General features: G+C 37.6%; 1 protein-coding gene across 1 annotated transcript in view; it reads left to right on the forward strand.

The window, feature by feature from the left end:
• Positions 1-27,633, forward strand: part of trol (terribly reduced optic lobes) — a 194,500-nt gene that overhangs the window by 100,148 nt on the left and 66,719 nt on the right. Inside the window, exons 8-14 of the mRNA XM_072296440.1 lie at positions 13,072-13,179; positions 13,922-14,050; positions 14,649-14,774; positions 20,480-20,623; positions 21,367-21,438; positions 26,329-26,462; positions 27,237-27,327. Of these exons, the coding sequence (XP_072152541.1) occupies positions 13,072-13,179; positions 13,922-14,050; positions 14,649-14,774; positions 20,480-20,623; positions 21,367-21,438; positions 26,329-26,462; positions 27,237-27,327 (804 nt within the window). The remainder of the gene's footprint in view (positions 1-13,071; positions 13,180-13,921; positions 14,051-14,648; positions 14,775-20,479; positions 20,624-21,366; positions 21,439-26,328; positions 26,463-27,236; positions 27,328-27,633) is intronic.

Consider the following 27,633-nt stretch of genomic DNA (forward strand, 5'->3'; position numbering starts at 1 on the left):
TCTCGTGCCCCCTTCCGGTTTCTCCAGTGGCGTGGAATATCGATAGACAGGGTGTTCGCAGCGAACACCTTAATAATCGATTCTTTACCATAGGTTTAAATGGCATAACAAACGATATATCGCAATTTACGCCACGCCACTGGGTTTCTCCTCTTGGTTTTTTCCTTGAAGCTTTGCATGTCTTTGCATTTTAAAAAGAGTAGCAATAGATTTCCGATCAAAAGTAGGTTTGATGTATGGCACTCTTCTGAAGAAAGCTCAATTCATTAAGGAACTCTAGATGTATACGAACATCGATCAAGATTCCGACCTATCGAATCCTTTCGATTTCGATTATTCTTGTCAATTGAAGAATCGAATCCCTTGGAGCCATCTTGAACAACAAAAACAGAGCATTCTCGTTCGCTTTGCAAACTTGAGTTTTACTTAACTTCAAAAGACAAGTCAAATTTTGGAATGAACATTCCGACCTCCACGGAGTAATCCTCCTCTTTCTGTCTCTCTTTTCTCCCACTTCCTACTCTACTTTCTATTCTTCTCCTTATCATTGTCCCTCTTCTCTTTCTTTGTGGCCCCCTTCTTCGCCCTCTCCTTTATTCTCGCCTTTATCCCTCTTTTCATATTTTCTTCCTTTTCTTCCGCTTATTTTTCTTCTTCCTCTCCTTCTTTTTTTCCTCTTCCTGTTCTTCCTCCTCCTCTTCCTCGTCGATTTACTCTAATGCAGACAGGCGTTTTTCATTATGAGTGAGCGAAAAATAATAGCTCCTAATTGCAAAATGTAGTCTAAATATTAATAAACCATTGAAGGATTTTGGTGGGAAACCTGGAAAACTTTCAAAACCTGTGTCTACGACGGGTCGACCACAAACAGCTTGGCAAAATTTCATGAAAAATAAAATCTTAAAATTTCACATGAAATATTTCAAGAAATTTCAACAATTTATGAAAGATAATGAAAAATACCAGTTCCTTTTCATGTTTTGGATAATTTAAAAATTGTGACTTTCTTCTATTTGTGTGTGTTTTGGTGCGGGTTGCATACTCCAGCCCCTGGAAAATATGAAGTATTTCAAGGCCTTGTGAAATTTCATGAAATATTTCACAGCCTCGTGAAGTTTCATGAAATATTTCCTAGTCTCGTGAAATTTCATGAAATATTTCACTGAAATATCCAATCTTTCTTTTCTTTTTTACGTTTCATGCCATCCTGACCCCGAACCTACCGAGATGGGAGGAAGGTCCTCCGTACCTAATGCAAGCAATATCGCGAAGCTCAGCGAGTCAAGCCCCCTCAAAACAGAGTCGCCAAACTTCCCAGAAACCAGCGGCATTTCAAACGGAAAAATCGGCGATAACCATCGGGCTGTCAACGAGACCTCCATAACCCGAACTTAGCAAGTTGAGCCTCAGCTTCTGCGGGCTTCCCTGATTTTGTAAACAAGGGCGTCTTACGCAGGGGGGCCTCGAGAGGGCGCATACCAGGCTGCCAGATCTCATCGGAAATCCTTAAATTTTTCGCCGGAGGGTGAGGGGCTCGTGCTGCGGCCTGCAACCCTGTCGACGCTTCATCCGGGGGTGAAAAATGGAAAAGAGCAAACACTCTCGATATTCCGCTCATTATCATATTCATAAATCTTTCGTATCACTTTGCCTGAGGAGCATCGCCGATTGGCATCACCTGTCCGCTGCGCCGCGAAAAAAGTGCGGGGCTACGGCAATCCGCCAAGCTGGAAAGTTCAACAACTCTTTCATTTCCCTTTCACCCCTGCTGAGGCTAGACGCTGTCCCTCTCCGCGAACAGTGTGTGAGCGGCCACGGGGGTAAGGGCCTTTTCATCCCTTAATGTACAATGAAAAAGTCTTTTTTTTCGATTCTCGGAAATTACGCTGGGACCTCCGCCCCCTCGAAAAATTTCAAGTGACTTTGATCCTGCCAGCAGGCTGATTAATTGAAGTTGATAGATAAAGTGATAGACAAAGAAGACTTTGGGAGTCGGAAGCGATCCTTTGGGTTGAAGTGGGTGGTTCCTATGGACCACGGGAGAAAATAATGGATATTCCCTTAAGAGACGGAAATTACAGATATCCCAAACGGGTAAGATTCTGTAGCTCGTGAAGGTTTAATATCAAGATTTCAGAACTGTACTATTCTGAATATTCTCTAGGTTAATTCTCTAGGTTAAGCACACATCTATGACGCGTATACGTATATTCTTGTGGTGAGAATACTACCGGGTTACCGAAGAGAGCAGTAACGTATCCAATATTTTTAAATCGATTTCCTCACGAGGTAGCTTTACGAATAACCCTGCAAATCCGAAATTTTACAAGAAACGAAAAACCAATTCTGGCGGAGAAACCTGTGATTCTCACAATGATATGGATTGCTGCGTGTGAACTTCATAATGCGAGAGTTAGTAAGTGCACGAGATAACAAGGCATGCAGCATGCATACGCTTTCAGCATGTGCAGTAACATCGGCGTGCTGCCTGATGAACCCGAAAATCCCTGATTTAGAGGGCTGAATTACTCGATTTTCGGGGGCAAAATTCCTTGACTTCACAAGGTGAGATTCCCTGGATGAAAACCCAAAGTTTCCTTTTATTTTTCTTCAGATTCTTTGGGGGAAAAATAATTTTTTCCTCCAGGATCAGCAAAAAAATTCTTTAAATTAAAAAAAATTAAATTAAAGATGGGTGCCTAGCCGAGTCAACGTGTCGAACACTTAAATATTTGAAAATAATAAGATCTCGGGGTAAAAACAGATGAATTCCCGGACTTTTCCGAATACTTTTCGTTCCCTGGATCCAATGGCGAAGCGCGTGTCGATAATTCCCTATTGAACCTATGGTAAAGAATCGATTATTAGGGTGTTCGTTGCGAACAACCTGTCTATCGATCCTTTTCAATAGGTTTAAATGGCAGATCAATCGATATATCGCAAAGCACGCCGCACCACTGGATGAATCCCGATGATTCCTGTTTCTTTCTGGACACCATGGTTCAAAATTTCAACTCCATACCGATTGTATCCAATAAAGAAGAAGAAAACAACCACAGATTTTAATTTTTTCCGCTAAGCGGAAATCGTAGCTTCACCGCAAATTCTCACCCACTCGTAGCGGGACACATCCATCATCCTTTCAAACTAATTATTCCCGTGGAACCCGACCATGACCGGAACTTAACCTCCACCACATTTTCTGGTGTCGATCCCTGTCAAAGGAGCAAAAGTCGGCGTTTAACGATAATTTACTCTTCGCCATTAAAATGCGATGTGTATGACGGAAAAAGGATCTGTTAAGTTTTGAGAGGAACGACTGGAGAGGCATCAGAGGAGGCTTGCGTCATTAATCCTGACCTCAACACAGTATGTCCTGGTAATCCAGCGTCATATATCCGCGCCAGACCTGTCGTGATAGCGAAGAGAGCAGTAAGTGCATGCTGGGATGAAACTCGAGTCACATAAAATCATGTGCTAATCATGGCTCATATAGAAATAGAAATACGTTCTAATACTTGTACGCTGCCGTATATTACGGGAGAGAGCCGTAAATGAAAAAATGGTCAAGTTTTGATAAAATTGTCAATTGTCACTAAAAAACTCGAAAATTGTTCGGATGATTAAAAACCGACGAATTTCAGTTTCAGCCGTGTAGAAGGGGCCTTTCCTATTTCACATTAAGCAAGACAGCAGTAAGAGCTATATTCTGCATGCTTCCGCAGTATGACGTTATGGACTTTCAACAAACGAATGTTAAGGTCAGCAGTAGGCGGAGAAGGGCACCATTTTACTCAAGACAGTAATAAAGTAATGCGTGAGTACGCCCGCGAAATAATATTGAGATACTGCTGTTTTTCCTGAAACGACGATAATTTGTACGCACTTATCAAAGCTTTCTCATAGATCTCGTTTTCTTATGAAAAATACGAATTTTATTGTTTGGCTGAATCGGCCAATTCATTTAAATCAGACAAGACAAATTTTGAGGGGCAACGTTTTTTGGCAACTCTCGAATGTTCATACGGCGTTCTTCCTTACCATGGCAGTATAATACTTGAACGGCCCCACCAGAATTCAAAGGAGGCGATATGGCGTTTTTTCCAGGACTGACGGAAGCGCCACGCTGATTGCAAAGATGAGCTCTACCGTTCTTCTGTGTGCAAAACAAGAGCATAGATTCCCGTAAAGCAGTGCTTGAGTTCTGTCCTCTGTAATCTGTAACATCACTCCACATATGCATCTTTGCCCAGTTCGCATGCTGCTAAATGCGAGCAGCCTCTGTTTTCCATCCGTCTTCCACGAAATTCCTCGCGTTTCATGGTTCGCGAAATTTTGCACTTTATTTTTACCGGCGCGCCAACGCGTCGTCGTTGTCGCCGTGTCGCCCGTAATGAGTCACCGTCATGCACCGCGCATTGATGCATGTGACGTTCGCCCGCACTGCCGTGCTACGGAACAACACCGTATGAGCCTTCAGACGTTGCCAAGTTTCTTTCGATAAAATCCGAATTTACTGGGAAAATAGTGCATATTTTTCTCCAAAATTTTCAGACAATTTTGTACGCAATTTAATCTAAAATATCTGAAAATTTTAAGGAAAAATATTCATGAATGCCGTCAAAAATACATGCTTTATCAATTGAAATTTGGCAACTCCCGAATGTTCATACGGTGTTCTTCCCTAGCACGGCGGCGCATGTCGCACTTTCTCGAATCTGACGGTTACCGGCGGCCTACTTTTTGTGGAATTAGGCCGGGGTTTTGCGAAACTTTCAGATAGGAGAAAAGTAGGGGAATGGACCACTACTGCCGCGCTGAGGAAAAATGCCGTATGAACAAACGAGAGTTGCCAAATTTCCTCCGATGAAATGTTTATTTTTCTTGAAATGTTCAGGACTCTTAGGTGAAATTGCGAACGAAATCATCTGAAAAACTGGAAGACATTTTCTTGAAAATTTTCCCGCAACTTGAGAGCTTTTTTTGAGCTTGGGAGTTAATTTTAGAGAAAATGAGAGGCACCATCGTGTCTCTTGTGAAATTTTACATGAGAATCAACAGTCAAAGCGCAAATTCCTCGCACATGCAACATCTCCATTCTAGTTACCCTATTTCCATTTAAAACAATCAGTTTTTCCCCACAAAATTCTGCGGCAAAAATTAGTCTGGGACATTCATTACCTCCTGTTATGAGGGTGTTCTTTAGTTTAGAAAGTCAAGAGGCTGTTTCCGCTCACTTGGATGACCTGCGGGCCGATTATTGAAATTGATAGACAAAGCGATAGACAAAGAAGACATAGGGAGTATGGAGCTATCCTATTGGTTGTAATGGGTTGTTCCTATAGACTAAGGGAGAAAATGATAGACTAACTGTCGGGTTCCTCGGGGATTGCCGTTAGTTAGTCTATTACCTACCTCCTTTGTCCATCGCAACCACCCGCTTCCACCATATATAGGATCTCTCCATATCTCTTTTGTCTCCTTTGTCTATAGCTTTGTCTATCAGTTTCAATAATCGGCCCGCAGGCAGGTTTAATTTATGAGTGTATGGCGCGTTATGAGGCTCGCCAATCCAATCCGCCACCGAGCCACCTACCCGATGAACTTGCCATTGATGGTGCTCCGTTGCGCGGCGCGGCCGAACCGCAAAGCGGAACGGATGATCCGGGCGTAGCGCCGGCGGCTGGCGGGCGCGGCGCAGGGATCGCGGAAGGGTCTCGCGGTGACTGCAACGCGGCGCGGTTCCCTCCGAAGCTGTTGATCCCGGCCAAATCCGCCCCTTATCTCCGCAGCATCGAGCTTGCCGTCCCACCCGTGCCCCATTCAGTATGGTTTTCACTCATCTCCGCTCCGCAACGCAACGGGCAACGGGTTGTCGACTTGGGAAAAATGGACGCCCGGCAGCGTTCTGGTCGACCAGGGGCACAGAATACAAGGGCGCTATTTCTTGCGTTTCTATTATTTATTTATATTTCCAGACATTCCTTTGTTCTGATTTTTCATCTTGTTCTTTTTCTCCCTCTTCTCATCCTCCTCTTCTTCCTCCTCTTATTCTCTTTCTCGTCCTTTTCCCACACGGAGAAAAAAACTTCGTGCGTGGGACCCGAAGTCGAGGTCATATGGATCTCTGAAGTTTTCGGATCACGTATAGCTAAAAAGTTGAGGTCCAGCTGCCGAAGTTCGGGTCAGACATCTGAAGTACTCCGGTACAGACCGAAGTGCCTCGATGTCTAACCCGAACTTCGGCAGTTCGACCTCAAGTTTTCGGATGCGTGATCAGAAAACTTCAGAGATCCATATGACCTTAACTTCGGGTCCCATGCACGAAGTTTTTTTCTCCGTGCATCCTCTTCCTCTTTCCCTTTTCTTCTTCTTGCCCCTTCTCTTCTTACTCCTTTTCCTCCTCTTCCTCTTCTTCTTCCTCTTCTTCCTCCTCTTCCTCTTCTCCCTCCTCTTCCTCCTCTTCCTCTTCTTCCTCCTCCTCCTCCCCTTCCTCCTCTTCTTCGTCTTCTATGCATTACCTCGGATGGAAATAGGAGAAGGGTTTGTTCGCATGGATTGCAATTCACCCTTACGCACAGTGGTCTTGAAGTAAAAAAAAAATGCGACAAAAATTTACACAAAAACGGTTTGCAGGGGGTGAGTGGGTTTATGATACGTGTGGACTCAAAATCTCAAAAAATCAAAATCTTGGCTTATCCTAATGTTGAGATATCGAAATTTGAAATTTTCATAGTAAATGCAAGCTTTTTTCTGGTTTCGATCCGCTTGTTTATTTATTTGTCCATTGAATCGGTGTTGATCGGTTCACGTTTCCATTTTTCGTTCGATTCATGTCGATAGAATACATACCCTCTCATTACATGCATACTACAAGACTACCTATCATACTCTTTTTTTTAAAACTGCATAATTTGCCTTCTGCTGCGTCTGCAGCAATTGTTGTTACGAATATGTTGTGCGTGCAGATTTTAGTTCATTACATACTCGATTCTCTGAAGGCGTTTTATGTGCGAAAGCAATTCGCCTTCAGTTGCGTCTGCAGCAATTGTTGTTACGAATATGTTGTGCGTGCAGATTTTAGTTCATTACATACTCGATTCTCTGAAGGCGTTTTATGTGCGGAAGCAGTGCAATCTATCAAAGATTGAAAAAAGTAGGAATTTAGAGATTCGTTCAATCTCTCTTCGGTTATTCTCCGACAGATTTCGCTACTTGCGAACTTTAAACGCCTTCAGAGAGTCGAGTATGTAATTAGCTAAAATCAGCACGCACAACATATCCGTAACAGCAATTGCTGCAGACGCAGCAGAAGGCAAATTATGCAGTTTTAAAAAAGACTGGTAGTTAGTCTGCGTATAACGAGAGGGTATGTATTCGATCGACTTGAATTGAATGAAAAATAAAAACGTGAATCGATCAACACCGATTCAATGGACAAATAAATAAAAAAGCGGATCGAAACCAGCAAAAAACTTGCATTTACTGTGAATATTTCAAATTTCGATATCTCAACATTAGGATAAGCCAAGATTTTGATTTTTTGAGATTTTGAGTCCACACCTGCCATAGACTCACCCCCTGCAAACCGTTTCTGTGTACATTTTTGTTGCATATTTTTTTTTTCTTTTTTTTTGCTTCAAGGCCACTGTGTACGATGGCCAGTCGTGCCCAGGAAACCCGTGACTGAGCCCCTGGACAGTGTTAGCCCCCTTTCCCCGCAGTGACTTCTTATCAAAACTTCATGCAGAACAACATATCTATCACGTGGCGTTCAAGCGTTGTGACGCTTTTTCAGATTCATTAACTTTCTTTTAATTTTTGGTTCCTCATCGAACGTGACCCAAAAATACGAATCAACACCAAATAGAATCACTGTAATTCCCGGGTGAGCCTACGCATATTGGCTTCGCTGAAGAAAAAGAATCACAATCTCAACTATACTCCCGGCTGACTTTGGCGCCAGTTATGAGAGTAGGTTTAGGTACATACATCACCCGACACATGGTTGATCCAACCACACTTTCGGCTAACTCAGCCGTAAATCTGGTTGGTTCAACTACTCTTGTAACTGGCGCCAAAATCAGCCAGGAGCATAATTGGAATTGTGATACTTTTTTCCCCGTAATTTTATTTCTGGCACTAGTCAAAAGTACAAAGTTTTCTCTCCTAACACAGCCTATCAGCCTATGAGGGAATAATAAATAGCACTTGAAAGCTCTTTCCCGGGTGCAACGGTTCAAGGCACCCCGGAGAGGAGCCAAGCAACGCTCTCGGGAATCGTGGAGATAGAGCATGAAATGCAGTCTCGATAATCTGAATGATTGTTTCCGAGGCGAAGGGAGAAAGAAAATGCCTCATTGCAATTACCAGTGGCATGCAGAATCCAGAGACGCCGTATATCCAGCACCTCAGATTGCCGTCTGCGCCTTTTGTCTGGCTATGGGTTCGGGTTCGACGACCACACCGGACTTAAAAATTCATATCTGCCTCTCGTTACATTACTATCATAGCGGAAAAAAGAGGTGTTTGCGTCTGAGGATTGTTTACCTCGTGACGTCACTGGAAAAAATACACATTGTATCTAGAGTCCAGACTCTTAAAAACATCGACAAGAAAAAGTACTCTTGATTAAATCAGAATCTAGCTTAAATCAAGAACCAAGCCTCTTAATTCAAACGGATTTCGTTTTGATTCAAGCAAAAATCCGATTGAATCAGGAGTAGTTTTTCTCGTCAATGTTTCCAAGAGTCTGGACTCTAGATCCAATATGTGTTTTTTTTCCCCAGTGTAGGCGGACGGTGCAGGTGCTCTGGCAAAATCCAGAATTTGAAGTATGAAAAATGGACCATAACGTCCGATTTTTTTACTTCAATTAACTCATGATAAAATGTCCAACACCTTATATAGAATGATTTTTTCCATGAACTACACCATTTACAAGAAAATTGATCCGATCGTCCGTGCGTCATCAAAAAAGTCCAAGATGCCCGAAATGCAGACACCTCCTTTTTTTCTCTATGCATCACTATTCACGCCGTCAGCGTAAACTTTTAGAAGAGTCGGACACTGCAGTCATCTTGACAAGAAGAAATAAAATAATATTGATAAAAGTGGAGAAACTAATTTGAACCGATTCTTTTTCAAAATAACGTATATGCGCCAAAATTTCAAAAATTGTGTTTTAATGCATCATTTTTGCACATACCAAGATGCATCCTACAGCAAAACTACGTTTTAGATGATGGAACCCAAAGGTCTCAAAAGAGCTTTTGAATTTACAGTCCTCCGACCGGTTACGATCTAAATAATAGTTTTCCTCGTTTTATTTGAAATCGTGTTTGTGGCGCGTACGTATTTTGGTAAAATGATCGGTTCATTTAGCATCCTCATAATTAATTTAAAGAAAAATTCACCCAAAGCTCAAAAATTTGAAACGTAAACTTTGGCCTGTGCTGCGACTTTATGGTACTCAAAGGAAGACGACACCCCCCCCCCTTCCACACACACACACACACTCGTGTGTCCCCGCTGATGTCTCAAATGTAATTTTTTCGCTTTTTTCAAGTTTTCTTTTTTCATGAATGTATGCGCCCGATTCTTTCCGAGGTAATTTGATTTCCGCAGTGCAGGAAAAGAACCCTCGGTACACTAATTGACTAATTGGTTATGTTATATAGACGATGGGTTGCCATTTCAATGCAAATAAACCGAATGCTTCTGGATTTGCGTTCGAGGCCCGACCGACTAGTGGCAAGCCTGCGAGTAAAGCTCAACCCCGGTGAAAGCTCAAGTGCCGCATTAGCTTTTGATCCAAAGCCCGGATCGAAAATATCGACGGAGCTTGTTCACCCGCGGCTTTGAAGTTCCACTCCTGATTTTTTCGCTATTTTTTTATATTTATTTTATTATTACTCTTCGGTTTGATTCATTTAAATACATAAATGTCCTCGTTGCCCGCCTGTTTCTTCGGCGATTCCAGACCTTCGTCTCCCTGTGCGAAAGAGGCGCTGTGTGCCTGAGAACTCTGACCTCTGTTGCAACTTTTTACGTATCGATAGCATAACGCTACCTCGATGTTGATCTGTGGTTAATTTTTTTAAAATCAAAGCCAGTGAATAACATGATTTTTTTTTCTTTTTTCCATAAGTATTGCTTTATTGTGACCCTCTACATGATTACACTGAAAAAAAAAATATCGGTGTATTTACTAAGAAAAGGGTGAAATTACCAAGAATTCAGGGTTCTATTTGATCCCAGTTTTTTCTTGGCAAAATTACCATTTATGGAATTGGTAATTTTTCCGAGAAATCTTGGTAAAGTTATTGACATTCTCGGTAATTTTACTGGACCCCGGTAAAAACGCCAATATTTTTTATCGACTGTGGTAGAATTACAGAGATAAAATGGCAAAGTTACCGGGAATTGATTACCAATAAAAGTGGTATTCTTACCTGAAAAAAAACAGTATAAATACCGGTTTTTAGGTAAGCTTACCAGTCTGTCTTGGTAAAATTACCAATAATTAGTGAAAAAAGTGAGGTGGTAAAGGTACCAACGGACCAACGGACCTTGGTAAAAGCGCCGAGAATTTTTTTTCAGTGTAGAAATATACACATTGCAGAATAACATTTTTGTTTGAAAGTTATTCTTAGCCTTTTCTATTCTCCGCGATTTCATCCTTAGTGCTTTTGTCTTCCCTAAGGTACAGCTTCTCACTAGTTCTGTTATGAAAACATCTTGCGTCAAACTTTTCACTAAATGCGCCGTAATATATAGGCAAAAAGTCAATTTGGCCCCTAAAAAATCTTCAATGGCGCCTAAAAATCGGGCTTGATGCGCCACATGGCTCCTAAAACTCAAAGGTGAGTTTCGAACACTGAAACCGACGGTATTTTATCCATACATTGCAACTCTGTTAGGATTCGCGGAGGTTGAAGTGGTTCGAATCGAAGGCTCCGCAAAATTGTGTGAAAGCTTCCGCGTTTTTGGCCGCTTTGATCTTGCGTTTGATGTTGCCGTAATGAGTCGTGAAAAATAATTTGTTTTCTCCGAAATAGTTCCGATCAGGACGCGTCCCTTGCTAGTCGGGCATCAGCGCTCAAGTTACCGATCAAAGACATCGAGATATTGAGTGGCCTAACCACAGTGGAATCCCGCTCAAAGACAGCCTTTGCTAGAACTCACGATTCGTGAGATATTAACATTGAAAATAAGCTTAATATCTCGAATATTTTGAGTAGTCCGCATAATAAAGCAGGAAGTTCCATATTTCTATTAATTTTTACCCTACGTATACATTCTTTAACTTAATTTTTCAGGTATTATGAGGGCCGATCAAGTATCACGTAAAGCACTTCGACAGAATCCCCCCCTCCCCCCTCCTGGAGGGTACCCTTCAGACAACTTGTCATCCATTTTTGAACGATGTAAAACTGCATGGACTCGGTTGGACATTAAGTGGATTACATTTTGCAATAAGGAACCACTATTTCTGGCCCATTTTAGAAACAACATACATGCTATTGTTTCCCTCATACAGATAAGTGCTTTTATGGGAGAGCCAGAGATAGTGATTCCTTATTGCAAAATATAAGCCAAGTGTATTACATTTTGCAAAAAGGAACCTCTATTTTTGGCTTTTTTGTAAAAGCACCTTTCTGCATAGGGAAACCAATGACACATATGCTGTTTCTAAAATGAGCCAGAAATAGTGGTTCCTTATTGCGAAATGTGGTCCGAGTGTTCCATCGCGTGCTTGAGTTCGTCAAAAATGTATCGGTCTCTTCTTTTCAAATATCCTAAAAAAGCGACGAAGATGTAATATCAATGAAACGTGTGCGAGGGTAGAGAAGTTTACACCAAGCATTCCGATCAATTTTGGATTGAGCCCAAAAATGTTCGATCAAATTTAACTCACGCCCAACGCGTAATGTATGTGTGCGAATCGGCATTGTTGCACAGCCCTGTGAGAATTTGGTTGTTTACATCACTCTTCACCAAAAAATTCCGATCGTCATTCACATATGGACAACATTTGGGCCGCTTTAGCAGAAAGGAACCATGCCACATCAGCTATCACGAAGTTTAACTGGGCATTTTAATTTCTTACAAGAGAACGTTTGTGCAGATTCCTTTGAAAATTTCAAGGAATTTGCTGAAATTCGCACAAAAATCTGCACGACCGTTTTCACGTAAAATATTAAATTGCCCAATTAAATTTGGCAATAGCTGATGTGACTTTGGGTCCTTTCTGCTTAACGCGATCCATTTTTAATCGGCTTCCTGAACCCCTCTCGCTCCTCTCTCTCTAGCATCTCGAAGGGCGAAACCGCGAATAAAGCTATCGTTAAATTTTCAATTTTGATCCCCAATTTTGCATTTAGAAATATTTTTTCCTGTCATGAGTCAATCAAGTTTTTGCCGACAAGGAGGACATGCCGGGAATGTAAGTATCTTCGTTAGTCAGCGAATTAAATGCCTTCAAAAATGAAGTATCTCGCTAAACGCGAAGAGGACCCTTCGAAGCGTCATGATGCAACTATTATTGTTCAACAGACGTGCGTGTTGCGTGTGAAGGGTATGAAGGCGCTTTAACTTGTCCTGCCCGTCAAGCCTCGCAAGTGGCTGGCGGAAAGTAAAGTAACTACAACGGTAGTCAGCGAAATGCATTCTCATTAAAGTCCGTCAGATGTGAATACTTAATGAGGACAAATTTTTTACGAGTTTTACAAGTATTAAAGTTTTTTTTCCTATTTTTACGAGTTGTTACCACTCATCATTTCCTGAAGATTTCGGGTTTTAGGTATCATAATTAAAAGTGACTGGGTATGGATCGCACATTGAGAAACCGAGATTGATTGAGTTGAAAGTTGAAAGGGAGGAAAACTCGGAACAAAATGAAGAGACTCTTCCTTTAAAAGTGAGTTTAGTCATCAATTTCCATGAAAAAATGTACGTATCAACGAACTGGATTTATTCATTATAAACCAGCCATAGTTACAAATGTCAGTGATGTATGATTTAAAAAAAAAGAAATTATCAGGAGAATGTTGTTTTCTTTGGTTTCAGGGTGTCGTAGTGACCAATTTACATGCAGTGATGGCCAGTGTATTGACTCATCACAACGTTGCGATTTGGCATTCGACTGCAAAGATGGTGGCGATGAAGACGGATGCTGTAAGTAAACGGGGGAAAAATATACTTGTGTTTTTGTCTGAGTGCTTCTGCCTCTTTGAAAAGTCAAAACTTGATCACTCTCTGTTAATGATTTCTTTAGAGGTTTATACTGAAGGTTTCCTACACAGTAAATAAGGCTTTTAATGAGCCTGAAGTTGTAATCAATTATCTGCAAGTATAAAAGATGTCATGTAGGTTTATTTTGCAACGAGTATATGAAAGCTCCTTTTCAGAACCTAAAAAATAAAAGCATTGCTCCATGCATAATGCCAAGAATGAAGAAGTATTAAAACAAGATAGTTGATCTAGGAAGTCTCAGGAAAAAGTAAACGTTTATTTTTATTGCATTTAAATCATTTTATGACTTTTCTGTTTCCTGGTCCTCTGAAACATTAAGATTACTTAATTGTGAAATAAAATTGGCACATTTTCAACCTCAAATTGCTCCAGTTATGAAAATTGTTGATCCCAAGTAAATTTAGAAAACTGGAAAGGGATGGCCTTAAGCAATTTTCTAACTTCACAAAGCTCAATGCGTCAAATTTACCTGTTTGGCTCGTAAGTAAAACGAAGAGGCTAAAGCCAATCAATCTCAGATAGGCTTAGATCATCACCAACTCTAGTCTTGAATCCTAACTTTATCAAAAGGCAATTTTAATCATTATATTCATTGAGAGTATAATTTTCTATGAAGTAGCTTTTCTCTTGTCAGCTAAAATTGAGTATCTCTGTGTTTATCTAGCTTGCAAAGACAACGAGTTCCTGTGCGATGGTGGTAGGTGCATACCGCTCAACAAAAGATGTAACTTCAGACGTGACTGTGAAGATGGAACTGATGAGCTCAACTGTGAAGTAACAATTCCAACAACAGGTAAATTTTTTTTTTTATATATATATCTGCAAGGTTTCCAGAAGGCTGGAAAACCTGAAAAGTTTAGGAAAGTCAGGGAGTTTTTGGCTACTCAGAAAATTCAGAGAATATCGTAAATAGCGTGTTGGCTAAGCAATTTCAGTCAATGCCATCAGGGAGAGCGCGCACAACTGTGGAATGCCTTTTTTATGATTGGATAGGAAAACCTAATCAGTTTCTTAGTCAGAAACTTATCTTTTTAGTCCTTGTTATAAATGGATGGCATATGTTAGAAATCAAGATGGATATTTTAATATGAAATTCTGATCTTAAAGTGAAGGAAACTAGGTGAGAGTGATTTCCTCTGTGATCATGAAATTTTATGAATATGAAGTATTAGAGAAGTGTCAATCTGAGTCTCCAACCACAAAAAGGGAGTTGTCAGTCAGTACCTACTCAGGGCTATAATTCCTCTCTCCCCCTCCTCCTCCTACCTAATGCCTAAAGATTCTGTATTCCAACCTTTTCTCTTTTAATCTTGCTCAAAGTTCAATTCAATTATCTCTGAGCAGAAGAAAAATAAAATTGAAGTTGAATTTTTTTTAATGCTTACTTCTAGAAAAAACATTGAGGCGATGTGAAGAGGGTAAAGAATTTAAGTGCCGCGATGGAATGTGTATACCCATCGAGAAAAAATGTGATAACTTTGATGACTGTAAGGACAGATCTGACGAACAAGCTTGTCGTAAGTCAATTTAAGGACATATCACTGAATGGAGAGCATTTCTTTACGTTTTGTCCCGGGAAGTCACTCAATGTGTTGCACCAAGTCGAGGAATTGAGTCTTTCACTTTGTTAACAGTCTTGTCAATGAAACGTGTGAAAATTGTGAAAAAGGTCTTGTCAAAGAACTTTGAGTAAAAATAGGGGTCTATCTTGCTTCCAATGGAAAGTTAAGAATAAGAACTTGTAGTTCCGGTGTATTTTTGGTCATTACCTAAATTAAAACTTTAGCTTTAAAACCGAAATCGATCCTAAGTTCACGCTATCATTCATTCAAATATTTCTCTCCCCCACCACAGCAATTTTTCTCAAAAATTGCAACTTGGGTTATTACAATCCGAGTATTGCCTCTTCTCTGAACACTAATATAGAGGTAAATAATTTCCAAAAACAGTAAAGATGCAAGAAACCATTGTTTTGTAATGTATTGTACTAATTGTCAGTCCAATTTTTTTAATGAGTTTAGATTTAATGACCAGAAATACTTAGATTACTAGATTTTAAATTATTAGGGTTTGAGATTCTATTTCGCCTGAACTAACTCAAACTGAATAAAATGAACATTCCATCCCAACTCACGTTTTTTCCTGACTCATGTTACTGAGAGAATGCATACTCTCCTCGCTGATAAATCCCTTATTCAAAACTTGCACGTAAAACTTCAGAGTGTCTTTTGTTGATGTCACTTACATCATTTCAAGATTCACCCCTTGAGTATTGAGTTACAATTTATCATTAAATTTTTTTAAATAGTAATCATCAAAGTGAATGGCTCATTTTTTGATTAATTCGGCAGGTCTTATTGTTGTCTATTATTGTTCGAAACGAGTTCTTCTTAAACTAGTCTTCTGTTCCAAATCAGGGGTCTTTTTTGATGTTGTGTTGTTCGATACGAGTTCTTCTCAATCTACATTCGTTCTCTGTTCCAAATCACGGATCTTATTATATGTTGTGTTGTTCGAAACGAGCTCTTCTCAATCTAGTCCTCTGTTTCAAATCACAAGTCTCTTTTGACGTTGTGTTGTTCGACCTAAGTTCTTCCCAATCTAGTTCAGGATTGCAAATCACCCTCTGTTGCAAATTACCTCATACTCTCTCTTGGAAGGAATCCATTTCACCATCAAGTTTTGATTTGTTTTTTCTTTCAAGAATTAAATGTATTTACTAGATAAAGTCTGTCTACAATGAAGTTCGCAAGGAAGTAGACTTTCCTAGCATGAATGCTCTCAAGATCTTGATGAGAAAAGTTTTTAGTTTCCTCAGAACTGTTTTAGAAATATTTGCATAAAATACTTATGCAGAAAAGAGGAATGCATTTTATCTTGTCATTCTTTGAATCCATCTACACCTTTATTTCTCATGTTTTATGTTGCTTTGAATAGTATTATGTGTTTTTCCTTTGCTCTGGTAACTATTTATCAGTCGATAGTCTCTGTAAGCACTGTATTTCATAATTTTTCCTCGGAACCACTTCCTATCGATATGCCTCTCATCAACTCATCCTTAAATTATCAGATATCCTTGTTGGCAAAAATGCTTGTATTACATCAGGTAAGTAGTCTTTAACATCAACGTTTCCATCAAAGTAACCTATGATTAAATTGCACTACAGCAAAGTCTCACTAGTGAGTTGGCCAACTATGTGGGTACTAAACGTAATCGCTTATTTCTACAATAAAGCCACAAAAACGCATATTTTGTTTACAGTATTTCAAAATCTATGCTCCTATCTACATCATGTCTCGAAATTTTCATGGAACATCCTCTCCATAGAGTGAATAATTTACAGAAACTTTCAAGGTATGATGCTAAATAGTTTTAGGGCCAGATAGGCAGGGTATTGGAGTGTAGCACTCCAAGCCACGTGGAACAAGTTTTTCTATGATTATTCTCAATTTTTTCCCCTCTGCGAGTTGTTCAATTAAAGTTTGGGGAGGGGGGGCTGAAGTCTTGGGAGATTTTTGAGAATTTGAGAGGTCCTGAAACTTAGATTTCAAGGATCTGCAGCCCTTCGTTTTCTTGGAAACGTAGATTGCTTTCAGTTTACAAAGTATGCAACCCTCAATGTGTAAGCCTTTTACCTGCCAGCACCCTGGGCCCTCAATTGTTAATCTGGCACTGTGTAGTTTTCCATTTAGAAAATGAAGTATGACAGGTAGTTTTTAACATTGTAACCGAGTTCCGCTTCCCTGCAATTTCACGTCAATTTTCAAATCTTTATTTATTTTACATTTTGCTTCTGGCCACATCTCATTTTTTTCATTTTCTATTTTTGCTTACTAGATATTTGCTTTGTATTAGTATGCTTCTTAATTTCGGTTTTTTGAGCAACGATTTTCTCTTTTTATCATTACATATAATGTGATGGTGTGTAAAATATGCTTGTTTGCTTACAGTATTTTTTTTGTTCTTCATTTTTTTTTCCATCTCACATGATTTTTTTTTAACTTTGGCTCAATTTTTTTTCTCATAGTTTGCTGATAATTATTCCATTTTAACAACCATTCATTATAAAGAAGTCCAGGGTGTGAAAGAAGTATTTTAAGATTTCTTCTTAGTTTTTGGATTGAAATATAACAAATTCTATAACATTGAGCCAGTGTAAGAATTCTTTACCTGAAAATTGTAAAAAATCCGCTAAATCTATTTTAAATTGTGATTAATGCACCCTATCTTTACCCGATTTTAATTTAAATATCATTTCTTTTTGATATGTATCACTGTCTTGAATTATTTTACAGCATGCCGAGAGGACATGTTCCACTGTAACAATTCGTATTGTGTACCTATGTTCCGGCGTTGCAACAAAATTAATGATTGTCAGGATGGATCAGACGAAATGAATTGTCGTATGTTTGCTTTACTCAACTCCCTGTTATTTTTTGCCCCCAAAGAAATTTTCTATTTATCTAAACTTAATTTTAATTAGGTACTGTCAATAGGTATTCACGTAAAATTTCATGGATGCCTAAGACTGATCTGAGACCGTTACATGAAAAATAAATTTCATTTTACCTCTTTCACAAGAGCCATTTCATATTTTTCTCAACTTACAGCAATCTAATTCTAGATCCCTCCCCTTTTTCATGGTGCAGTATTTATTATAATAACTGCTAACTCATCAATTATTCATTTTATATCAATTTTTTCTCGTTTTCCATTTGTAAATTATTTCACAGAGTTCTCTCATCTTGCTTCATATTATCATTCATCAATTTTTATTACATGCCTTAAGTGCCTCAAGTAATCTATCTAATATTGCTCTGCGTATTTTGAAAGTTTTTCAGTTGAACTTGTCTAATAATATTGCATGACCATCGTAGACATTGCTAATTTTCATCACTCTACTTCATTGCATTCTCCATTTAAAAGCCAATACATACTGTAAAAACTTGTAGAAGTTATGAAGCACCTCCAAAAGTTGTCTTGTTCCGTAAGAATCCCAAAAAATAGATAGTTATAAAATCATTTTCGAAGACAGGTTGTAAATACTTGGCAAAGTTCAGAACCAGTGTCAAACAGCAAATTACACCACCAGAGTGGCGAAGCCAATATTATGTACCATCGGTCAAAATGATCATACATTGTTTGAAGTAAATCTACAGGAGGAGTAAGCAAATGTCAAGGTATCAAACACATCTCGCTCTAGTACAGGTTGGGCTGTAAAATTGTGCCTAATAATTTCAAACAATTACGACCAAATGCACATTTTAGCTGTTGCTCTCAAAAGAATCTATCTGCAAACGCTACAATAAAGCTGAAAGTATGCAAACGTAAAAATAAACTGTTTGATTTGACCAATCAAATGCAATACTCTGCGCTATCATACTTTCAGCTGTATTATAGGGTTTACAAAATAAATTCTCTGGGAAAAAATTGCTGAAACATGTTTTAGACAGGACCTGTATTTTGCTAGAAAAAATTGAAATCGTTAAATCAACAAATTTTGTTTGATAGCTTAATGTTTGTTTCCTTCTGGTATAGATTCACCTTAACTCATTACATACAATATTCCTGTAAACCGAGACTACTTACTTTCAAGTAGAAGTAACTTTGCAATAACATATATCTATAATTTGTTGAAACAACTTCCTTATCTCCAAAAATATTTATCATAATTTCGATCTTGTAAAATTCAGATAGTTCCCTTCATGCACTCGTGAGATTTGAACTAATTTGTGCTTTGCTTAAGCTCGATACTGATAAATGCCCATTTATTTGCTGAAATATGATTAATACATTTAATTCATCATTAAATCTGTCAGTTTTTCAAGCTTTTTTAATGGAGGCTGCAATTGAAGAGTGAAGTAGAATTGATTTTGCATCCTATCTTTCTTCTTTTTCAAGCCAAAAGCTCTTGTGCCAATACTGAATTCCAGTGCGTTTCTGATAAAAAGTGCATTAACCGTAGCTTTCGCTGTAACAGAAAAGCAGATTGCGCCGATCACTCTGATGAAAGGAACTGTGGTAGGTACTTCATCGCTTTTTTTCTGGAAAATACAATCCCCTCCTTTTCTATCAAGTCTCTCTTGTCAGGATCTAGACAAATGTTGAGTAGGAACAGGAAAATCTCAGGTGTGAGGTGAACTCACAGAAGTCACGATTTGTCGCTGTGGTTCAAGGAAATTCGCGACTTTATAACATTATTTATAAGTATTTATCACAGAAATTCTTTCATGCATTACTGACTTGGTCTGAAGTTAATCCTCTATGGCATGAATTAATTTTGGATATTGGATTTTAAAGAACACAAATCGTGTTGTAACATTTTTAAAACCACAGATACCGAAATTTTTTTTTCAAAATTTCAAATTTACGGTAATAATTTTTTCAGCAAAGAAAACACTGATGATACTTGCAAAATTATACTACAGAGGTAAGATTCCTCTGTTTAAAAAAACACAAAATGTATTGTTACGAATTAGTAACACCACTCCATAGAGGATTAAGTATACTGAGAGTCCAATTTTCATAATTTTTCTTAAGTTAGACTCTCAAACATATTGTCTGGGGAAGGTATCTTCACTCAAACTTCCGGATATGGATCTTGATCCTGGAAAGAAAATGTAGTCACCGATAACTTCTTTTGCCAAAAAGAGTTCATTGCGTTATAGCTGGGCTTGATAGGTACCACTTACCATTCACTAGAAGTTAATTTCTGTCATCGACAAGCGCGAGAAATTACCAATTGATTTTAGGTTTTTTTGTAAATGTTTGTACAGAAAATTGTGTAAAGTTTTGAATTTGTTGAGGTATGCCAGTGCTCTAAAAATTTGGTGTTGGTTATGTTTTGGGACCTCCTTGATTCAGCAAACTTTGGATCCATATCCCTAAGAATCCCACAGTTCTGGATTGATCTGGGCTAATTTCTCAGTCACAACCAGAAATGTTCTTATGTGTATTACCTTAGTCTCCGAAGTATCGTGTTTTATTGTCCAATTTCGCATATATACCAATGTTTCTACACCGAAGCAGCAAAGAAACCTCTCCTCATGAGTTTGTACATTTATTTCCTTCTGGAGGTTAAATTTTATGAAAAAACTTTCAGACTTTCCTTTGATGTTCATCTGTTTACTGTTGTCCATTAGTCCACCAGGCATCACTTTTTGTATGTTTGTCGCACCCAAGTTTGCAATAGTATTTAATCTTGTGCTGTTTACTTTCCAGAATATGTCCCACCGAGGTATGATCCAGTGCCCTGCTTGTCAAATGAATTCCGTTGTGGCAATGGCTTATGTATATCATGGAATCACCGTTGTGATAATGTGTCAGACTGTTCTGATGGGAGTGATGAAAGAGGTTGTTCCCGATGTAAGTATGCATCAATTCTCCAACTCTTTTATTATCGTTATTATTTTTCATCTTTATTCTTTTTCCATTTTCCATTCCTCTATAATTATTTGCAGAGTGTCATTAGGTAGACTTATCAGTAATTAAGATAGGTAAATAAGGATGAATTGAATCTTCATTTGCGTAACTATAAAAAAATATTCAAGGGCCAAAGTATCATGCCCCACACCCTATGAATACTACCATTAAATTTTTCAGTTATTCAGGCTGTCCTTAGACAGATAGTCGGGGCACGATGGTATGAAAGAAATTCTGACATTCATAGAGATCTTGGTATGGAGAAAGTCTCACAATTTATAACCAAAGTTGCTACAAACTACGATAAACGTCTCTATCACCATCCAAATATTGAGGCAATTCAATTATTAGACAACTCCAACGAATACAGACGCCTCAAAAGGGTAAAGCCGTGGGAACTTGCCAGCCCCTCGGTCTGAACCATTAATTTTAATTCATTATATATAATATGTAAATAAGTTACAAACTGCTCTGTTGTTTGTATTTTCTCTTTATTTAAGTTAGAAACCAAGTGTATATTTTCATTATGAAAGCTCACTTGTAACTAATAAAAAAAAAAAAGTTATTCAGGCTTAATGCCTAATACACTACATACCTGAAGATCATTGATCGGTACTTTAATATTTGTAAATGTAAAAATTTCCCAGAAATTATTGAACATTTTACAAGCTTATTTACCTTTTCAGATCAAAATTCCATACCTTCTTCTCTTGGGCTGGATTTGAAGACCTATCCTAATGAACAAGTCATAAAAGAAAGTAAGTTTGTTCCAATCCTCCTATTTTATTCCCATTGCTCACATTCTCCCGTTTAATCTCTCAAGTTTGCATCATGAAAATGTAGTTAAAATTCTCAAGCACTCAAGTATTCTTTCACTGAGAGCAGTTGCATTGAACGCTGATTGCCTAGATTTACTTATGAGCACTCTAACCGTGATCTTAATTCATTTTACCAGCTTGCAGTTAATACATTAAATTATAATTTAAGAATTCGTGCTTGAAAAATGATAGTTTAAATCTTAAATTATAATTTAAGATTGGATACATTCAAACAAAAACAATCCTTCTATTTGGAATTATTAAAAAAAAGTCTAACCAACCATGAACATTATAATCTCAGATGTGATAAGTTTTTTTTTTCTTCTTTTTTTTTCTTTTTAAAAAATGGAAGAGACCATACAATTTGCTATTCAGAAATTATGAAGTAGACGCATCTATACATGCCTATTTAAAGAGAAAAAAACTGCACTGAGATAAGTTAGTATCATGGGGAACAAAGCAAATACATTTAAGGAAGTTCAAAAATGTCCTCTCTCTCGTTTCGCCTTGAAGCTATTTCTCTAGAGAGTGTTGGTCATGTTGTTTTTTCCCTTTAGTTTTGCTCTAAAAGGAAAACATTTTAAGCCCTTCAAAAATTGTATCTCTTTTGATTCAAGACACACAAAGAAGCCATCCATCTCTCCGGAAAATTATCGAAGTTGCTCCATCATCAACCGATATTCAAACTTGCTAGCATTTCGTGGGTTTTCATGTGTAGTTAGTCAAAGAATAGGAATCAAATATGCACTCATTCTAAAATAAAAGTTTTTAATTGAAGAGTACTTAAATCCTAGCTCAGTATTCATGGTTAGAACAAATAGATAGATTGTTGTTGCTTGAATCTATCCAATTTCTCTTGTCACAATTCTCTAATGTACTTTTTCTTTCTGTTTTATATTGCGAAATCGCAACCTTTCTAACATGGATTTAGGTTCAGGTAAATCTCTTTCTTTTTTCTTTTAGTATCTAGTGAGCAATGCTCAAAGTAAAGTAGGAATGTAATGTAGTTTTGAAGTTATAAAAAATGTTTTCTGAGATTCCTTTGAGAGCTGTTTGAACGAAGTTTTGGAAAGGTAAGGAAAGCTGAAATATGTGTAGCAATTCCCATCAAATATCCCTCGAAATTTGTACATACCAATATTATCAGTGAATAAAGTGATAACACCTAAAACGTCATATAATTGTCATAATGTAAATATCTGTGTTGGTGGAAATGGTTCTGGGGATGGTTTTTATCTTGGAAAATTGTCTTTGTCCGTCAATTTTACTTTTTCCTACAATCCATCAAAAATCTGCCTATCAAGCCTACACCAAAAGTATATTCCCCATTAATATCTGCCATACAAATAATTGCTAGCTCAAAACTTTGAAACCAATTTGTTTCATATGTCTATTTTTACAAATGAAATGAACTATAATATTGTGATGTTTAGTGCTCACTGGCATGAAACGCATTGCGATGATGTTGAACTTACGGCACTGTCTCATGTTAATTTCACATGAAAGCTTGAAACTTTACTCCTAAAGATTCGTACTTGTGAAGAGGTTCTCCGAATTTTGAAACATTTTTCGAATCATCCTTTTGCCTCTTAGATAATGCTCTGCTCTTGCATTCCTATTCATCCATGTGCACACTTTTTTGCTGAATACCTGTGTCACTGACTCGTAAATAAGCTCTCATTTACCTATTTGCCACTCCAACGTTGCTTGATCGCATTGATTACTCACACCTTTTAGCAATTACAACAAGTGAATATTTATCCTGTAAAGAAAATATTTTTAATGAGAGGCAGGGATGCAGAGAATGCTCGATCGCATCGCCAAGCAGGCGTGAGAAAACGTGGGAAATCCCCCAAAAATTTAGAAGGAGGAAACATGTTGAGGGTCAAATCAAAGTTGAAGTCGAAAATCAAAGGAAAACAGAAGAAAAAGGTAATCTTTTCCAGATTGGTGGGAAATTTTGTGGAAAAATGAAGAGGAAAATGTGGATAGCCGGCTGGCGGGTGTGTGAAAATATGGAAGCTTGGAAGATTCTACCCCTTTGATGAGAGGTTTAGATGTGGGAGCTATTTTTTGTATAATACTACATTTTTTCAAATCATGAAAATGATGAAGCTCTTAAATCGTATTTAAATCAAAATTCAGTCAAACTTAAGTTTCTTAGAAGAAAATGATAAAGAAATGAATTTTATGTCCGACCCTAAGAGTAATCTTTTGCCAGCAATAAAAATTTTCAAATTTTTTGGTGGAAAATTTTGCATGGAATAAAATTAGCACTCTACTGAAAGCTTCGCCCAAAATGCCTCTTAAAAAAATTTGAAAATAAGTTATTTTTCCTTTAAAAATTTCCAAGATGTTTGTTCCATCGGTTAAATATTGAGTAATTAACGTCAACTCTATTTTTCAACAGTCAAGCAAGACATCGATTTATTGAAATCTTTTGTTGTTTTTCCTTTTTTTTTTTTTCCAATCGCAATGACACATGTTCAATATCTGTCATGCTTGTATGTACAGTACATTACAAAATCCCAGTACCAATTTGGTGTTCGATATTTAAGAGACTGTACAGAATACCTGTTTATAATTCTACTTACTTCTTTGGTGTAGACTTATAAGGCAGAATATTTCTGACTTGATATTTTTACCTTTTTGTATTGGCTTTCCTCATCCTCAGAAAAGACTTTTTATAATTTTTAGTGCATGTTTCTTTTTTTTTCTGTTAAATCTCAAATCTGAGCCGTAATTATTCATAAGGATTGATCGTGACATAAGATTTTATGATTTCTAGTGCATGCTTCTTTTTTTCATAATATCTCAAATCCAAGAGGTCAATTTTGTTGAGGACTTTTTCTTTAAAAAAATTGGTTCTCCTCATTTCCAAGTATGAACTTTTATAACTTCTAGTGCATGCTTTTTTTTCTTGAAATTCAAATCCTAAAATTCAATGAGAAATTTACTCTTTTTCATTGAAGATTTCATACTTACAGTTTCCTTTATATAGCCTTGTGCAAAAAATTAAGGGAATCGGCAGACAGTGGAACGAGTCAATACAAAAGATTGAACATGATATGCAAACACCAGAAGCTCCTATCTTTTTTCATACAAAACCGAGGAGTTTAAAGGTGGCTTAATCGGTTCTCTTGTAAAATGTCCCTCTAGAAACATCCTCTAAAATTTATAATGCCACAAAGTGTACATCACAATTTGCAATCTTGGTCAAAAATTTTATGTCGGACCTTTTGCAGTGGCTCTTTTCACTCTACGGCTACGGCTAAATTTCCTATTTGTTAGATATGATATTCTTTGCGACCTCCTGGGCACAACAAGCTTTGGAAATTGAACTTGTTAGGGCCTTCTTCGAGAAAAACAGACACGAAAAGAAACTTTTTCAGTATATTGCATGCCCTGCAGTATTTTTACTTGGTAGAAATGTTACAATATCAGATTGGTATGCGGGAGAGCTATTCTTTGCCAGGAAGGCAAGACACACGAAATAAATTAATTCCTCCGAACAATAGCAGCATCCATACTTTGTCCTCCTATGGTGTAGTGGTTGTAGCGCTTGCTCTATGATCGGGAGGTCCCGGGTTCGATTCCCGGCTAGGCGATTCAAGTTTGATGGTCTTAAACAATGGTTGCCTGGGACTGGTTCAGTAGGGACGAAGGGGGGATGGGACTTAAAGCGTGGGATTAGCCCTTGTAGGCTATTTGAAGTAGTAAAGAAAAACTTTGTCACACACAGTGCAAGCCCACATCTTTCTAAGGAATATCATGTGAGATGGGCAAATAAATCAATTTTTAGCCTCCTGTTCTCAACAGTGGCAAAAAGATAGTTCGATTTTCAGAACCTATCGTGTTCAAAGAGTCGTATTACACATCATATCACATAATTACAAAATTTAGCTGGCTCCGAATTCTTTGGTTTTGCGTGCAGTGTTCTTTTATTCATGATTTTCCACGAACAGATCTCCAATCCTAAGTGCATGTAACTCTAATGCATGCTGAACAAATTTTATTCCTCATAACACTTATTTTGTAAGTCTATCAAAGATATAAGTGTTCATGAGCAAAAAACTGTTTTCAAAATTATTAGAGAGTGAAGTTAAGGTTACAGTTTGCACCCTGAGTCCTTTACCGATTTCAAAAATGTTTACTCATATATTTTTATAAATTGCTCCTAAAAATTTTTGCTAGTAGAGATTTGAAAATGAATTGGATGTGAATAATTTTTTCCAGGAATGGACTTCAATTTTTCAACTACAAAATTTTTAAGTAAGACGAGATTCATGCCAAGTTATGTTTCAAAATTTAAGTTTTGTGGGAGATGCTTTTCCGTTAGCCGGAAGCCTCCAGAGGAAGCTTGTAAATTTTCAGCTTTGGTTTTTTTCTCTTCCTCTTTTCGTAAATTTTGGTTCATGTCGTCTCCATCAGAAATATTCCAATTTTGCTGACCTCCCTTCCCTCTGAACTCCATTTCTCTCTGACAAAGTAATCATAATGTATCTGTAAATGTAATGTAATGTATTTGTGAATATGTGACACATCTCATCTTAAAGAATGCTTCAACTTGAACCTGGTGAAAAGTATTACAACTGTAATATCCCTCGCCTCCAAATTGTTAAATAACACCTTTTAAGATTTTTTATTTTGGGAATCTCGAAACAATGTAGTTTTCTTTCCTTGAAGTTCTCTGTAGTGTTTTCTTTTACTTGTCATGGGGTGATCTTGCTCTTATTTTCCCTGTCTATTTCATCAAGGCCTCTTTTAGTGTTGTAATCACTTTATGATTTTATTGCAAGAAATAACGTCTTTAATATCTCTAATTTTTAGCTCGAGAAGTTGTGTTTCAATGCCGCGATGAAGGGCCTTTACGAGCTAAAGTTCGATGGGTTAGAGGAAATGGATTGCCTTTGCCACCTGGATCAAGAGATAAGAACGGCCGTCTCGAAATTCCAGATATCAAGGTACTTTTGTATTTGTCAGAATTTCAACTTTGCTGTCAGCCATGTATTCAAATTTTTTAATTTAATTTACTGGAACGCTTATTAGACTATTGATATAGGGACCATCAGGAGTTTAAAGGAGATAACTTTTTCTTCTAACTAGGGGAAACAGCTCTGCTAATTTTGGGCTGAAAGGTGCCGAAATAGTGTCTGAAGTAGAAATTGGTAAATTAGCAAGGTTCTTATGTATTTTCAAGGGCTGATTTCGGAAAAATGGCCAAAGACTTCATTACGTCAGGATTATTCTATCTGTAATGAAAACTCAAGCTCATTTATGGATGAAAAAGCAAGAACTACACAGAAATGCTCCTCACAGTATGCCAAAGAATTTTGCCTGTTCTTTTTGACAGCAAAGTTTTTGTGGTCTAATTAGAGTTTACGTCAAATGAGTTTACGCACTTTTAGACTGTGACAGAAAATCTACCATCTTGATTCTTGCATCTGGACTCTACCAGTTTCTATGGGTTTTATTTGTGAATTTTCTTCACTTCCTCTGAAAAAAATTGCATCAAAATGTATGGAAACATTCTGAATCGGTTTCTTTGAGGAAAGTGAAATATGTTAGGAGATTTTTGAACATTACAATGGTGTTATGCATTTTTTGCATTTAGCCATCGACATTCTTATTAAAGTTGATATTAATGGCAAGAACTCACCTTACTTATAAATGCAAATATTTCAACATTATGTACAGACATTACAGCTGCTTACGTATAAGTTTATTTTTCCCCCCAGATTCAACACTCTGGAACGTATATTTGCGAAGCAGTTGACTACCTTTATGATTCCAATGCAAGGGCGATTGTGTACTTGAATGTTGAGGAATGTAAGTCTTATTCATTCATCATTACTCCATTTTTTATCGGCTGTATTAACTGTTTCAGTATGAGAAATTTTCAAGATCCAATTTTTGAGGATCATTATGTGTCATACGATTTTTAAGGAAACAAAATCTCAAAAGAAAAGTCCGTATTGATATCAAGGACAAAATGCATAAATTCTTCATCTCTGTTAATCAAGTCTTCATGTTCTCTATGTATCAATTATTCATCTCTGTCTATTAAGAGTGTGTGTCTCTCAATGAGTCTCTTCGTTTTGTTTTGTTTTTTTTTTTTTTTTTTTTTTTTTTTTT

Source organism: Bemisia tabaci, chromosome 2 (genome assembly GCF_918797505.1).
Source record: "Bemisia tabaci chromosome 2, PGI_BMITA_v3".
Classification (NCBI taxonomy): Eukaryota; Metazoa; Arthropoda; class Insecta; order Hemiptera; family Aleyrodidae; genus Bemisia; species Bemisia tabaci.